Source organism: Eurosta solidaginis, chromosome 2 (genome assembly GCF_040869045.1).
Source record: "Eurosta solidaginis isolate ZX-2024a chromosome 2, ASM4086904v1, whole genome shotgun sequence".
Classification (NCBI taxonomy): Eukaryota; Metazoa; Arthropoda; class Insecta; order Diptera; family Tephritidae; genus Eurosta; species Eurosta solidaginis.
The window spans coordinates 122,211,017-122,223,675 of NC_090320.1; the positions used below are offsets into that span (position 1 = coordinate 122,211,017).

At 35.3% G+C, this 12,659-nt stretch overlaps 1 protein-coding gene across 1 annotated transcript in view; it reads left to right on the forward strand.

Annotated features, from left to right (window-relative positions):
- Positions 1-12,659, forward strand: part of CarT (Carcinine transporter) — a 514,516-nt gene that overhangs the window by 42,524 nt on the left and 459,333 nt on the right. The window contains exons 2-3 of the mRNA XM_067769656.1: positions 10,218-10,439; positions 10,494-10,713. Coding sequence (XP_067625757.1) covers positions 10,218-10,439; positions 10,494-10,713 — 442 coding nt within the window. The remainder of the gene's footprint in view (positions 1-10,217; positions 10,440-10,493; positions 10,714-12,659) is intronic.

Genomic DNA, 12,659 nt, shown 5'->3' on the forward strand with positions numbered 1-12,659 from the left:
CAGCCCACGTGCGTTTTCAAAGTACGATAAATGAACTAATACGAAAGCATAATTTGCTAAAAGTTTTATTAAATTCTCGAGCGTAAAATAACATTCGTTGTAAAAAAAAGAGGGTGAAATGGCGGAGCAAACATTACAGGTGGTTGAGAAACTGTGCGGAAGCGAAAATTTTCTTACGTGGCGATTCGCAATGGAAAGCATTTTGGAGCTGTGTGACCTCCATGGGTGCATTACCGATCCTGTTACTGAAAAAGATGAAAGAAAACTAAGAAAGACGAGGGCGAAAATTATATTACCGGTAAACGAATCGATTTATGTACATATACAAAATCAGACAACGGCGTATGATGTTTGGAAAACGCTCCAAAACCTATACGAAGATACCGGATTAAAACGAAAAATCGGTTTACTACGGAAATTGATCACCACACGTCTAGAAAAGTGCGAATCTATGACGGTATATGTTAACCAACTCGTAAATACTTCGAATAAATTGTCCGGCATAGGATTCGATATAACCGACGATTAGGCTGGGTGCTATTATGCTGGCCGGACTTACTGATGACTTTAAACCATTTATCATGGGAATCGAGAGCAGTGGTATAAAGATTACCGGCGAAAGCATAAAAGCCAAGCTTCTTGATGGAGATTACGAAAAGCCTTCAAGTGATGGCGAGGCATTGTTAAGTGTCAAGAAAAGGTTTGCAAAAACTAACAAGCGTAACCTCAAATGCTATAATTGCGGTCGAAAAGGCCATATTGGCAAAGAATGCAACCAAAGTACAAAATTCGACAGCAAGCTAGCAACAAAAGCAAGGTGGCTTTCAGTGCCCATGAGAGTAGTGAGGGCGGTAGCAATCAGCAAGATTGGTGCATCGATAGCGGTCCTTCCATGCACATGACTCCTTGTAGAAGTATTTTGTACAATTTTAAAGGCACACCTATTAGAGAAATAACAACAGCAAAAAATGGCTGCAGAAGGAATTGGTAGTGTCTCACTTCGTATAGGTTCATTTGAGATTGAAATGAAAAGTGTTTTATATGTTCTTCAATTGACATCAAATTTGTTATCTGTTTCGCAACTCCTGAGAGGGGGAACCAAGTCATTTTTAACAAGGGCAATTGTAAGATAATTAGTCAAAATAGCGAGTTGATTGCTAACGTTAATGGTTGCTCGGGTGTTTATAGACTTCGTACTCAATCGATTTCTTGTATGCTGGCGAAATTAGATGCAAGTGTAATGACGTGGCATCGCCGCTTGGGACATTTAAAATATGCAGATTTATGTAAATTAAAAATGAGAAAGACTCGAATTTGTACTTCAGTGGCGATTCAAGTCATTTGGCGAATTGCTCGGCTTGTTACGAGGGAAAGCAATCACGGCTGCCATTTAAACATGTAGGCAGCCGCAGTTCGGGTTTATTAGAGCTTATTCACTCTGACATATGCGGACCGATGGAGACAATGTCGTTTAGTGGTGCGAAATATTTTCTTTCATTCATAAGCGACTACTCTCGCAAAGTTTTTGTATATTTCCTTAAAAATAAGTCTGATGTTCTTGATTATTTTAAAGAGTTTAAAACATTAGTAGAGAAGCAATGCGGAAAGAGTATTAAAGCGATACGTAAGGATAATGGCACAGAGTATATGGGTGAACAGTTTCAATCCCTCTGCCACAAATCTGGCATCGTACACCAGATGTCGGCAGTGTATACACCGGTGCGAAATGGGGTTGTTGAGCGATACAACCGAACGATTGTAGAACGTGCTAAGTGCATGTTGTTTGATGCTGGCCTTAATAAAATGTATTGGGCAGAAGCTGTGAACACTGCGGTGTACATAATAAATCGGTCACCTAGTTCGGCGTTGAATGGAGAGATCCCAGAAAAATTATGGACAGGCAATAATGTCGATTTAGGTAATATGCCTATTTTTGGATCAACTGTGATGGTCCATATACTAAAGCAACGTCGGTGTAAGTGGGATCGAAAATGGAAAAAGATGATTTTCGTAGGTTCTAGTAACCTCACAGAAGAGTATCGCTGTATTGATCCAGAAAGCGTTAAAAGTGTTTTGCGACAACCAATCCGCCTTTGCTTTAGCGGAATCGGACTCATATCGGCCAAGAGCCAAACACATAGATGTCAGATTCCATTTTATACGTGACCACGCTAAATCAGGGAAAATTGATGTACATTTCATTCCGTCGGTTAAATCTCTTCAAAGCCTTTTGTAGCATTATGCGTTATGCCCACCTATGTAATACATTTACGGCATTATGCATTATGAACTTCTATGCCAATGCATTTTTTATGAACCTGCCACACGCAGTCTTAGTGTAGTCATATTACAATATTGTTCCGCATAAATTATATTGACCCGACACAGCGGGAAGTCAACATCAATTGAATGCCGAGTACGAAACCCATGTTATTTCACACCTTCATAGTTTTGCTCAACTAGTCACGCCGATCAATGCACGTGCCGGTCGGAATGTCTAATTGTCAGTGTTAGTTTGTCAATGTGAATCACCAAAATATTCACACGTAACTATTTTTATAAATAGGTCAATGAAGTAATCTGCTGACTTTGCATACCAGTATTACAAATGTACATATTTTTGGTTTGTTAGTGTTGGCATAATTATGTATGTGTAGGTTAAGAAATTATGTATAAAAGAGAAAGAATTTCTTCAATAAATTCAATTATTATCAGACTTCCAAAGTCAAACATTCTTTTCATTACTTCGAATATTTCATGGCGATCCTGCCAGTCCAGATCAAAATTGTCACAACTGCTAAAAAAGATCTGACTGCCCAGAGATCCTGACCATTTTTAAACAGTTAAAAAGTTTTTGATAAAAAGGAGAATAAAGGACAATACAAGGAACACAAACGGTACTACTAACTGGCACCAGTAAAGATAGGAATTTTAACAATTGAAGCCTTTTCGTTCGGATTTTTTGGCAAATCTCAATGTGAGGAAGAATCACCAGAGGACAAATTAATTACTACCATAAAAAGATCAGTATTATGCAGACAGAGGCAAGGATTCGGTAAAGCAGTAAAAACAGAAAATTAAGTATTGGTGACCAACTGGCAGCAATCGAGCATAGAAGAAGTGGCATACAATTTAGCAGCAAAACGCGACCGGAAGATACCTTTACAATTGGCGGCGTACCGCTTGAGGCAAGTATAAGTATAAAATTTAGAAACAAATTGGGCGACCTTTATGGACGCTAAACTATTAGCAAAAACGAATGTTTTTGCTTAGGAATTTTTTTTAAATATGGTAGGATGAACAAATTTTTTAACAAAAAGTTTGATGTCAGCTTTGAAAATGACACGAACTAAACTTAAAAATAGGGAAAAAGATTCAAGCCCAATGTGGCGTAGAAAAAAAAAATAATAATATAAAATTTAATTTTAAACAATACTTTGAAAAAAAAAAATTTCAATGTTAAGAAATGTTAAAAATATTAACCTTAGAAAAATTTTTTTTAAGAAATTAAAAAATTTTGGAAAATTTTAAAGAGTAGCTTCTATAATTTTAATTAAATAAGGAAAAATAATATTAACAAAATTATTCTTATATCTTTATAATGTCAAATAAATCAGGCAAAAATGGCATAAAAACTAATTTTTAAAATATTGCGTAAATTGAAAAAAAAATGTACATTAAAATGCTAAAATTAAACAAATTTTTCCAACAAAATTTTTCTTAAACTGTTATTTCAACTAAATAGGAAAAAATAATAAAAGTAAAATGGAATGCATAGGATAAAGAATAAAATCAAAAATTTTATTAAAAATTAAATTTAGTTCATTTCTCACAAAAGCAGAAAAATAATTATAGGAAAATTTCAACATGGCTTGGTGGACAAAAATAGCCCAAGGCATTATGATAGCCATAGCTGGCAACGAGGTAGGAAAAGGAAACTCTGAAACATCAGAGAACAGGATAGCAAAATATGAACCACCAGCCGAGGTAGAAACAAAAATCACTCCAAAAAGTCCAGATGTTTGGCTAGGCGCAATGATTTGCGTAGTCGGGCTATTGATCATTGCAATGGCCACTATACTAAGAAAATATATAAAAATCAAATATATGCAATTAAAAAACGTGCAACAGCGCGTATAAAATTTTTTGTCTCTCCTTCTCAAACATCTAAATTCCTTTTACCCAAACTGCGGAAGAGCAATAGACAATTAAAAATAGATCTTCACATAATAAGCCCCAAAATGTTGCAATGAACAATAAACCCTGCCAAAATTTAATAGCAAATCAAAATTTTCATAATTCCCTTAAATGCTCCTGACAAAGATGGTCATGAAGCAATAGGAAATTCTAGGACAGTGGAAATAAGCAAAACCTAACGAAAAAAAAAAAAAATAATAATACAAAAATTTTACAACCAGCCAATAAAAAAAAATGAAGAAAAAGTCACAAAGAGAACAATAAAAAATATATGTGAAGCGCTATATAAATTTTCAGCAATAAGACATGTCGCGCTCCTAAAATGGTAGCGTAAGAAATACAAGCAACCTGATTGTAGATGATAAAATTGACTTAGGAGAATTACTTACCAGGCTGTACACACGTTGTACAAATGCCGCCAATCCAGGACTTGAAATTTATAAGGAAAACACAGTTCTCCTGAGTGACAAATTGGTGAAAAATAATTGAATATTTACTCGAGTAGGCAAATTTGAAATAATAAAATTAGGTACCCAAGTTCTCTAAGATCAAGTAATTGCAGTAACCTAAGAGGTTGTGCATGTGACAATCCCGGAAAAATAAAAGTAATTCTTCATAAAAGTCATGACGATTCTGTCTTGGTGGCCGCCGCAGAAATGGCATGACAAATAAGATCAAAGAAATTGCTGGAAAATATGAAAATATCGAAAATCTGAAAAGATCATTTAAAGATACGAAACATTTTTGCATCCGCTATTAGCTGAACTACGAATATTAAAAATTACTTTGCTCTTCCACCAACCATAGCTACTAAATTCTTTGAATAATTTTCTACAAATTTTTTATTGGTTCAATGTTTAATATGATCCAAATGAAATAAAATAGCAACGAAAATCTTCGTTTAATGGAAACAGCAAAAAAATCCAATTATGGTAAAATAGCTACTGTAAGGAAATAAAAATAGAAGGCTTAGTGTTAGTTAGAGAAAAAGCAGCTCATAAGTTTACATAATAGAAAGATATTTTTACTTTAGCCACAAATAGTAATAGGAAAATACCAATACCAGAAAAAACAAAAAAAATCTGCTATTAACGCACACAATTTAACAAAAAACAGTTTCAACAATAGCATCCCAATTTACTCGTCATTCAAAAGTCAACAAAAAAAATACATATATATAACGGTTACTTCATAATAATTTGTAAACACACGCCGATTTTTAAAAAGACCGGCTGTACAAAATACATTTTAAATTCTGCTGTGTAAAAACAAATGCAAATAAGAACTTATCCAAACACCATTCAAAGACAAAATGTAAAAATAACAAAAGTATGAAGGTCAGCATATTAGGAACAAAGTACAAAAACTCTTTCACTTTCATATCAAAAGCATTTAAAATTCAAACAAAGAGTCTTATACAATTGTCCACAATTATATAAGCCTCTATTTCTAAGGCGGATGGGGCAGCATTATGCGTTATGCCCACCTATGCAATACATTTACGGCATTATGCATTATGAACTTCTATGCCAATGCATTTTTTATGAACCTGCCACACGCAGTCATAGTGCAGTCATATTACATATTACAATATTGTTCTACATAAATTATATTGACCCGAGAAAGCGGGAAGTCAACATCAATTGAATGCCGAATACGAAACCCATGTCATTTCACACCTTAATAGTTTTGCTCAACTAGTCACGCCGATCAATGCACGTGCCGATCGGAATGTCTAATTGTCAGTGTTTGTTTGTCAATGTGAATCACCAAAATATTCACACGCAACTATTTTTATAAATAGTTCAATGAAGAAATCTGCTGACTTTGCATACCAGTACCACAAATGTACATATTTTTAGTTTGTTAGTGTTGGCATAATTATGTATGTGTAGGTTAAGAAATTATGTATAAAAGAGAAAGAATTTCTTCAATAAATTCAATTATTATCAGACTTCCAAAGTCAAACATTCTTTTCATTACTTCGAATATTTCACTTTTCTCCCGGCAGTGGGATTTGAACCCGCACTGCCTCGATGGTTGAAGTGTTACAAACGCATTCAGCCACGTCATGCCTTAGTTGTTGTAAACTTTATCCCAATTGCCTTCCTTGCATATTTTATTCTTTTTGCACAGTACATACTTTGCATTTAGTCATGTGTTAAAGATGTGCTTGTTGGTAAGGCGGTTTCAAAGAAACTGGTATTGCTTTTGCTTTTGTTCTTTTTATAGAACTACAAAGAATTATTTATATATTAAAAATTGCTTCAAATAATTGATTTCATTCATTAAAAGCAATAAGGGCAACCTCCGCTTAACTCATACAAATAGACAACATTTGTTAATTCTTTTTAGTTCTATAAATAGAACAAAAGCAAAATCAATACCCGTTTCTTTGAAACCGCCTTACCAACAAGTACAACTTTAACACATGATTACATACAAAGTATGTACTGTGCAAAAAGAATAAGATATGCAAGGAAGGAAATTGGGATAAAGCTTACAACAAATCAAAGAAGGCGAGAAGGCGTCTTTCCCCCTTCATGGAAACGTCAACGACTTGTTCTCTTTCTGAAACCTGGTAAGATACCCGACCAGCCATCTTCATACACTACTTTGTATGTTGGATTCATTAGGAAAGATTCTGAACTTATTATTAGTGAGCGTGTGCAGCAGACCCTGGAGAGCCCAGGTGGCTTGTCAATAGTCAGTTCGGACTTCGAAAATCGATAAACACGGTAGATGCAATACAAACAGTTGTCAATATAGCCCGCGGAGCCATAACCGTAGGCCAAAGTAAAAGGAAGCTCTGTGCTCTGATAACTTTGGATATTAGAAATGCTTTTAACACCGCAGATAATCGCAGCTCTGCGAAACTTTGGCATACCTGCTTTCCTGCTCACAATGATTGATAGCTATTTAAACAGGGGCGGAAACTGTCATTCCTTTTATAATATAATTCTTTGCAAAACTAATAATTTTGGACTTTTCATATATTTGGATCAAGATATCAAGAGTCCGATAGAACTAGTTAAACTCGGACCTTTAAAAATAAGAGTCCGGAAATAAAAATTAAATCCGGACTTTTATTTGTTAAGGCCAAAATAAAAGTCCGGCTTGATAACAAAGAAACGGATTATCCGAATTAAAAAAATGTTTTATTTAAATTTTTTAAAAAATTTCAGTCAGTAATTGTTTTTCGCAATAGCTGATGTGTTTTGAACAAAGTGCACATCAATATACTTTATACGTGAAAATGCGGTCGCCCCCCCCCCCCCCCCCCCCCCCCCCCCCCCCACAAATCCGCTACTGCTTGTTGGTAAGGCGTTTCAAAGAAGCAGGTATTGTTTTTGCTTTTGTTCTATTTATAGAACTAAAAAAAATTTATTATAAATTAAAATTTGCTTCAAATATATGTTTACATTCATTAAAAGCAATAAGCAACCCCCGCTTAATTCATACAAATATACAATATTTGTTAATTCTTTGCAGTTCTATAAATAGAGCAAAAGCAAAACCAACACAAGCTTCTTTGAAACCGCATTGCCAGCAAGCACAAATTTAACACATGATTACATACAAAGTATGCACTGTGCAAAAAGAATAAAATATGCAAGGAAGGCAATTGAGATAAACTTTACAACAACTAAGGCATGACGTGGCTGAATGCGTTTGTAACACTTCAACCATCATAGGAGTGCGGGTTCAAATCCCACTCCCGATAGAAAAGGTTTTGAAGAGATTTTCAAGGTATAATCGAAACAGCTGTCCCCTTGTCCGTCCTGATGTCACGTTGTTTAAATTTTTCCCGAATTTTTAAATAAAATTATCTCCATTATTAAAAAAATTCCTTATATAGCACTTTGATCTTTATCTGTTAAGATTTATTAAACCTCATATTTTAACCTGCACTCTCTCCACTGTTGTTTTATTTGACGTTTTATTTTTTCTTATTTCAAAAACTATAAAGTGGAACAGCACGCACAGCTCCAATTTTTGTGAAGTTTTTCATCCACAAAAAAATTAACATTTTTGATTTAAACACATTTTCACATGGTCTACAAAGCAAAACCATGGTTGATATTTCTTTTATTTTTATCACGTTTGGCAATACGCTGTCATCCATGATTTTAAGAACTGCTATCTTAAAATATAGTCCTATCAAAAAAGTAGCATTTCGTATGAATTGTAGGTTGCCATACCTGAAATATTATAGTTATTGGGCTAATTATTTAAGATTACATGTGAACTTAACTTAAATCTTCTGCATTTCAAAATTTAATTTTGAAGGATAAAATTTCCAAGATGCCTAAATGTCGAATAAAGCTCCAAGTGGAAATATGTTATGTTTATTAGAAGGAAATTTTCTTTTTTTTGAATGAGAGTAGGATTTAAATATGGAAAATTTTTATTTTTATTATAATTACATCTAGAAAATATATTTCAAAATTAGTGTATAATATAATAATTTCTCAGCTGGAAGTTCAAAGATGCCCTATCTCAGGATTTTTTTATTTTGTACACAAATGCCCTATCTCGGAACTTTATTCAGAAACGTCCTATCTTAGCATAAATTTAATACATTTTGAAGTTAGAAGAGACGTTTGTGAAAAAAATCCTGACGCAACGCACTATGGGTTCTTTAACCCATTTCTGAAATAGGACGTTTTTCAGGCAAATCAAGGTTTTTGAACGTTCACTCGGGGACGTTTTTCAACTTTTAGCCGATAGGGGTGAAATTCAACTCAGCCGTCAATTTATGATATAACATTGCCACTAAATTTAAAATATGTTTTCAAGAAGTCAATAATAATAAAAGTTAAAATTTTGCAGAAATTTTTTATGTTTTTGTTTTTTTTTTGTTTTTGTTTTGCTCACCTTTCGCCCCTCCCTATCTTTGCTTCGAGGGGAGATCTTAAGGCCACAATAGAGGTGGACGGTTGGCGCAAGGGTGCGCAAATGGTGTACACATGGTTGCAAAGTAGTGGAAGGAGTAGGGTCTGCGGTATACTGTGCTGATCCGGAAATAAGCAGATCCTACAGGCTGCCGGATCACTGTAGCGTTTTCCAATCGGAAATATTAGCCGTAACCAAAGGAGTAGAAACCCTGGAAAAGAAAAGCTTAAGCTGCAACCGTGTTAAATTTTATATTGACAGTCAAGCAGCAATTAAGGCAATAAACTCGCATAGCTCAGCATGTAAATGCGTATTAGAGTGTAAGCAGTCTCTGGAGAGAATCGCGACAGGGAGAAGCATACATCTATATTGGGTCCCAGGGCATATGGGAATAGATGGGAATAAAAAAGCGGACGAACTAGCTAAAAAGAGCGCATCCCTTGAAGCTTGCTCCGTAGACGTCCCAATTATATTGGGCGAGATTAGGTGAAGGCGAGAGGTGCACATGATCGACCAAACGGGAAAGGCGTGTGTTGAAGCGCGGGGCTGTAAAGTGTCGAATATTATGTGTAGGTCTTACAACCTTAGACTAACATAGTTGCTTCTATCATTAAAAAGAGAGGACTGTAGACTCATGACGGGTATTCTGACTGGACACTGTCTTCTGGCGTCACATGCTTTAAATTAGGCTTGGTTAGTGATAGCAGATGTAGGAAGTGCAGGTTGGAGGAGGAAACGATCAATCACGTTCTGTGCTTGTGCCCTGCACTTGCCAGGCTAAGACTCCAGCTATTAGGAGTGATACAGCTGTCAGATCTAGAAGCAGCAAGTGGTTTAAGTCCTAGGAAGCTTCTAATATTTGCCAAGAGGACGGACTTATTTTATAACATAGGTCCTGGTTTTTGATAGGGTTTTTCAGTTTGGTCGTTAAAACAAACTTCTGGTAACACTACGGACTCTATCAGTCTATGTGAGGTCCTCATGGACCGGCCAGTTCAACCTAACCTAACCTAACCATTTGGCCCCCTTTTGTGAGTAACGAGTAGGGCATGATAGCTACTACATTACCCTATATCTAACTAAGCTAGTCTAATAATAACAAAAATCTGTTTAATTCATTTCAGAACACCAAATATGAGACTCAAGACACTACTAATTACATTGAGTTGGTTTGCTAATGAAACCGTATATCTTGGCCTAAGCTATTATGGCCCGTCACTTGGCAATGATCAGTATGTTAGCTTCTTTCTGTCTGCTGCTGTGGAGTTACCAAGTTATTTATGCTGTTGGTTCTTAATGGATACGTTTGGACGCCGTTGGCCTTTAAGCTTATCAATGATATTTGGGTAGGAGGAAGACGGTTACTTGTGTATTTCTAAATTTTCTTTTAAATTCTATAGTGGCATCGCCTGCGTGTTCACTGTTACAATTCCAGAAGAGGCGGTTTACGAAACTTTAATATTATATTTAGTCTCGAAAGCTTTGCTTTCCGCTTCTTTTTTGATCATATACCCGTTTGCTGGAGAATTGTACCCAACGCAAGTTCGAGGCATTGGGATTGGTGCATCAAGTTATGTTGGAGGACTCGGGTTGATAGCAATACCTTTCGTAACGTATTTGGTAAGTAGAACATTGCAACATTTACCACGTCGTCGAATACGGAATACACTGTGCAACAGTCGGCTGGGTATTGGACCAAACACACTTTTTTCTAAAAATCTGGTCGTGGTTCTTTTTCTTTCATTTGAATGGCTGAATTATTATTTTTTTTTTTTATTTTTTGTAACAGCTGTTATACGAGGTGTAAAGTCAGAACTTCGAAAATATTAGAACCTCATATTTCCGAATTTTCGCAACCCATACAAAAAATCTTAATATTTCTGTGAAGGTGGTTAAATTGCCTTTATTTGGATATGCATATCTTTAAACTTTATGAAGAAAAATTTGCCAAAACCCATGTTTAAGCGAAAAACTTTCTTTTTTTAACAAAAATTAATTTTAACCAACACAATTTCCTTCTGGTGAGACTATTGAATATTTAATAAATCATAAACTTGCATTAAATGTGCTATTTTCAAATCAAAGCACTGCGTTTTTTAAACGGTTTTTTTAGCTTGAGTTGACAGGCAGGCCGCACGGCCGTTGTGAACGAATCTTGTAATTGAAATTTAAGTAACTTCCCGATAAGCTACAAGCTTGAAACTTGGAATATAGTTCAGAACCCGATGACAATGCAATAATAAGAAAAAAATCGCCGCTAGGTGGCGCAAGGATCGAGATATTCGCAAAATTGGCATTTTTGGTCCCATTTGGCTCATATTTGGAACACGTAATACATACAAGAATAGAAATCGACCTGTGAAAAAAATTGCCGCTAGGTGGCGCATGGATCGAGATATTCACAAAAATCGTATTTGGGGTCCGATTTGGCTCATATTTGGAACACATAATACATACAAGAATAGAAATCGACTGTGAAAAAAAATCGCCGCTAGGTGGCGCATGGATCGTGATATTCGCAAAATTCGCATTTGTGGTCCGATTTGGCTCATATTTGGAACACATAATACATACAAGAATAGAAATCGACCTGAAAAAAAAATCGCCGCTAGGTGGCGCATGGATCGAGATATTCACAAAAATCGTATTTGTGGTCCGATTTGATTTGGTCCATATTTGGAACACATAACACATACATGAATGGAAAGCGACCTATGATGCCCGATTTGGCTCATATTTGGAACAAATATTGCATACAGTCCGGCAGAAGTGACATCAAAATATTTTGGAGTTGGAGGAGGGACAAGCATACGTGGCGCAGAGTCGAGTAAAGTCTTTGGAAGGATTATGTATTGAGGACTTAGGTTGTAACAAATTGTCAGGAAAGAGTCCTTGTAATAATGAGTCACTAAATGAACTAAATAAAATGAGAAATAATAGGCAATTAAATAAAGACTAAAAACTTGAAAATAAAATAATTAAAAAAAAAATTTTAAGTTAAACGGTTTTATTGAAAACAATACTTACATGAAGTAATAATAATACGAAAAGCTAGAAAATAATTAGGTAGGTCCTAGACAACAAAAAGAACACAAATGAGATTGGAATAATTACAAATGGAGCCCTTTCGTTCGGATTTTTCGGCAAATATCATAGTGAAGGAGAATCACCAGAGGACAAATTAATTACTACCAAAAAAAACAAAAAAGATCACTATGATGCATACAGAGGCAAGGTTTCGAAAAAACAGAAAATTAAGTAATGGTGACCAACTGACAGCAAGCGAGCATGGAAGAAGTGGCATACAATTTATTCGGTAAAAACAGAAAATTGAGTATTGATGACCAACTGGCAGCAAGCGAGCATAGAAGAAGTGGAATACAATTTAGCTACAAAAAGAGTACGGAAAATATCTTTACAATTGATGTCTGTTGGCGGGGAGACAGCAAAGCGGGCAACAACATAAGTATAAAATTTAGAATAAATTGAGTGGCCCTGTGACGCTTAGCCATTGGCAAAAATTATATTTTTGCCTAGGATTTTTTTTTTATTACAATAGGAGTATT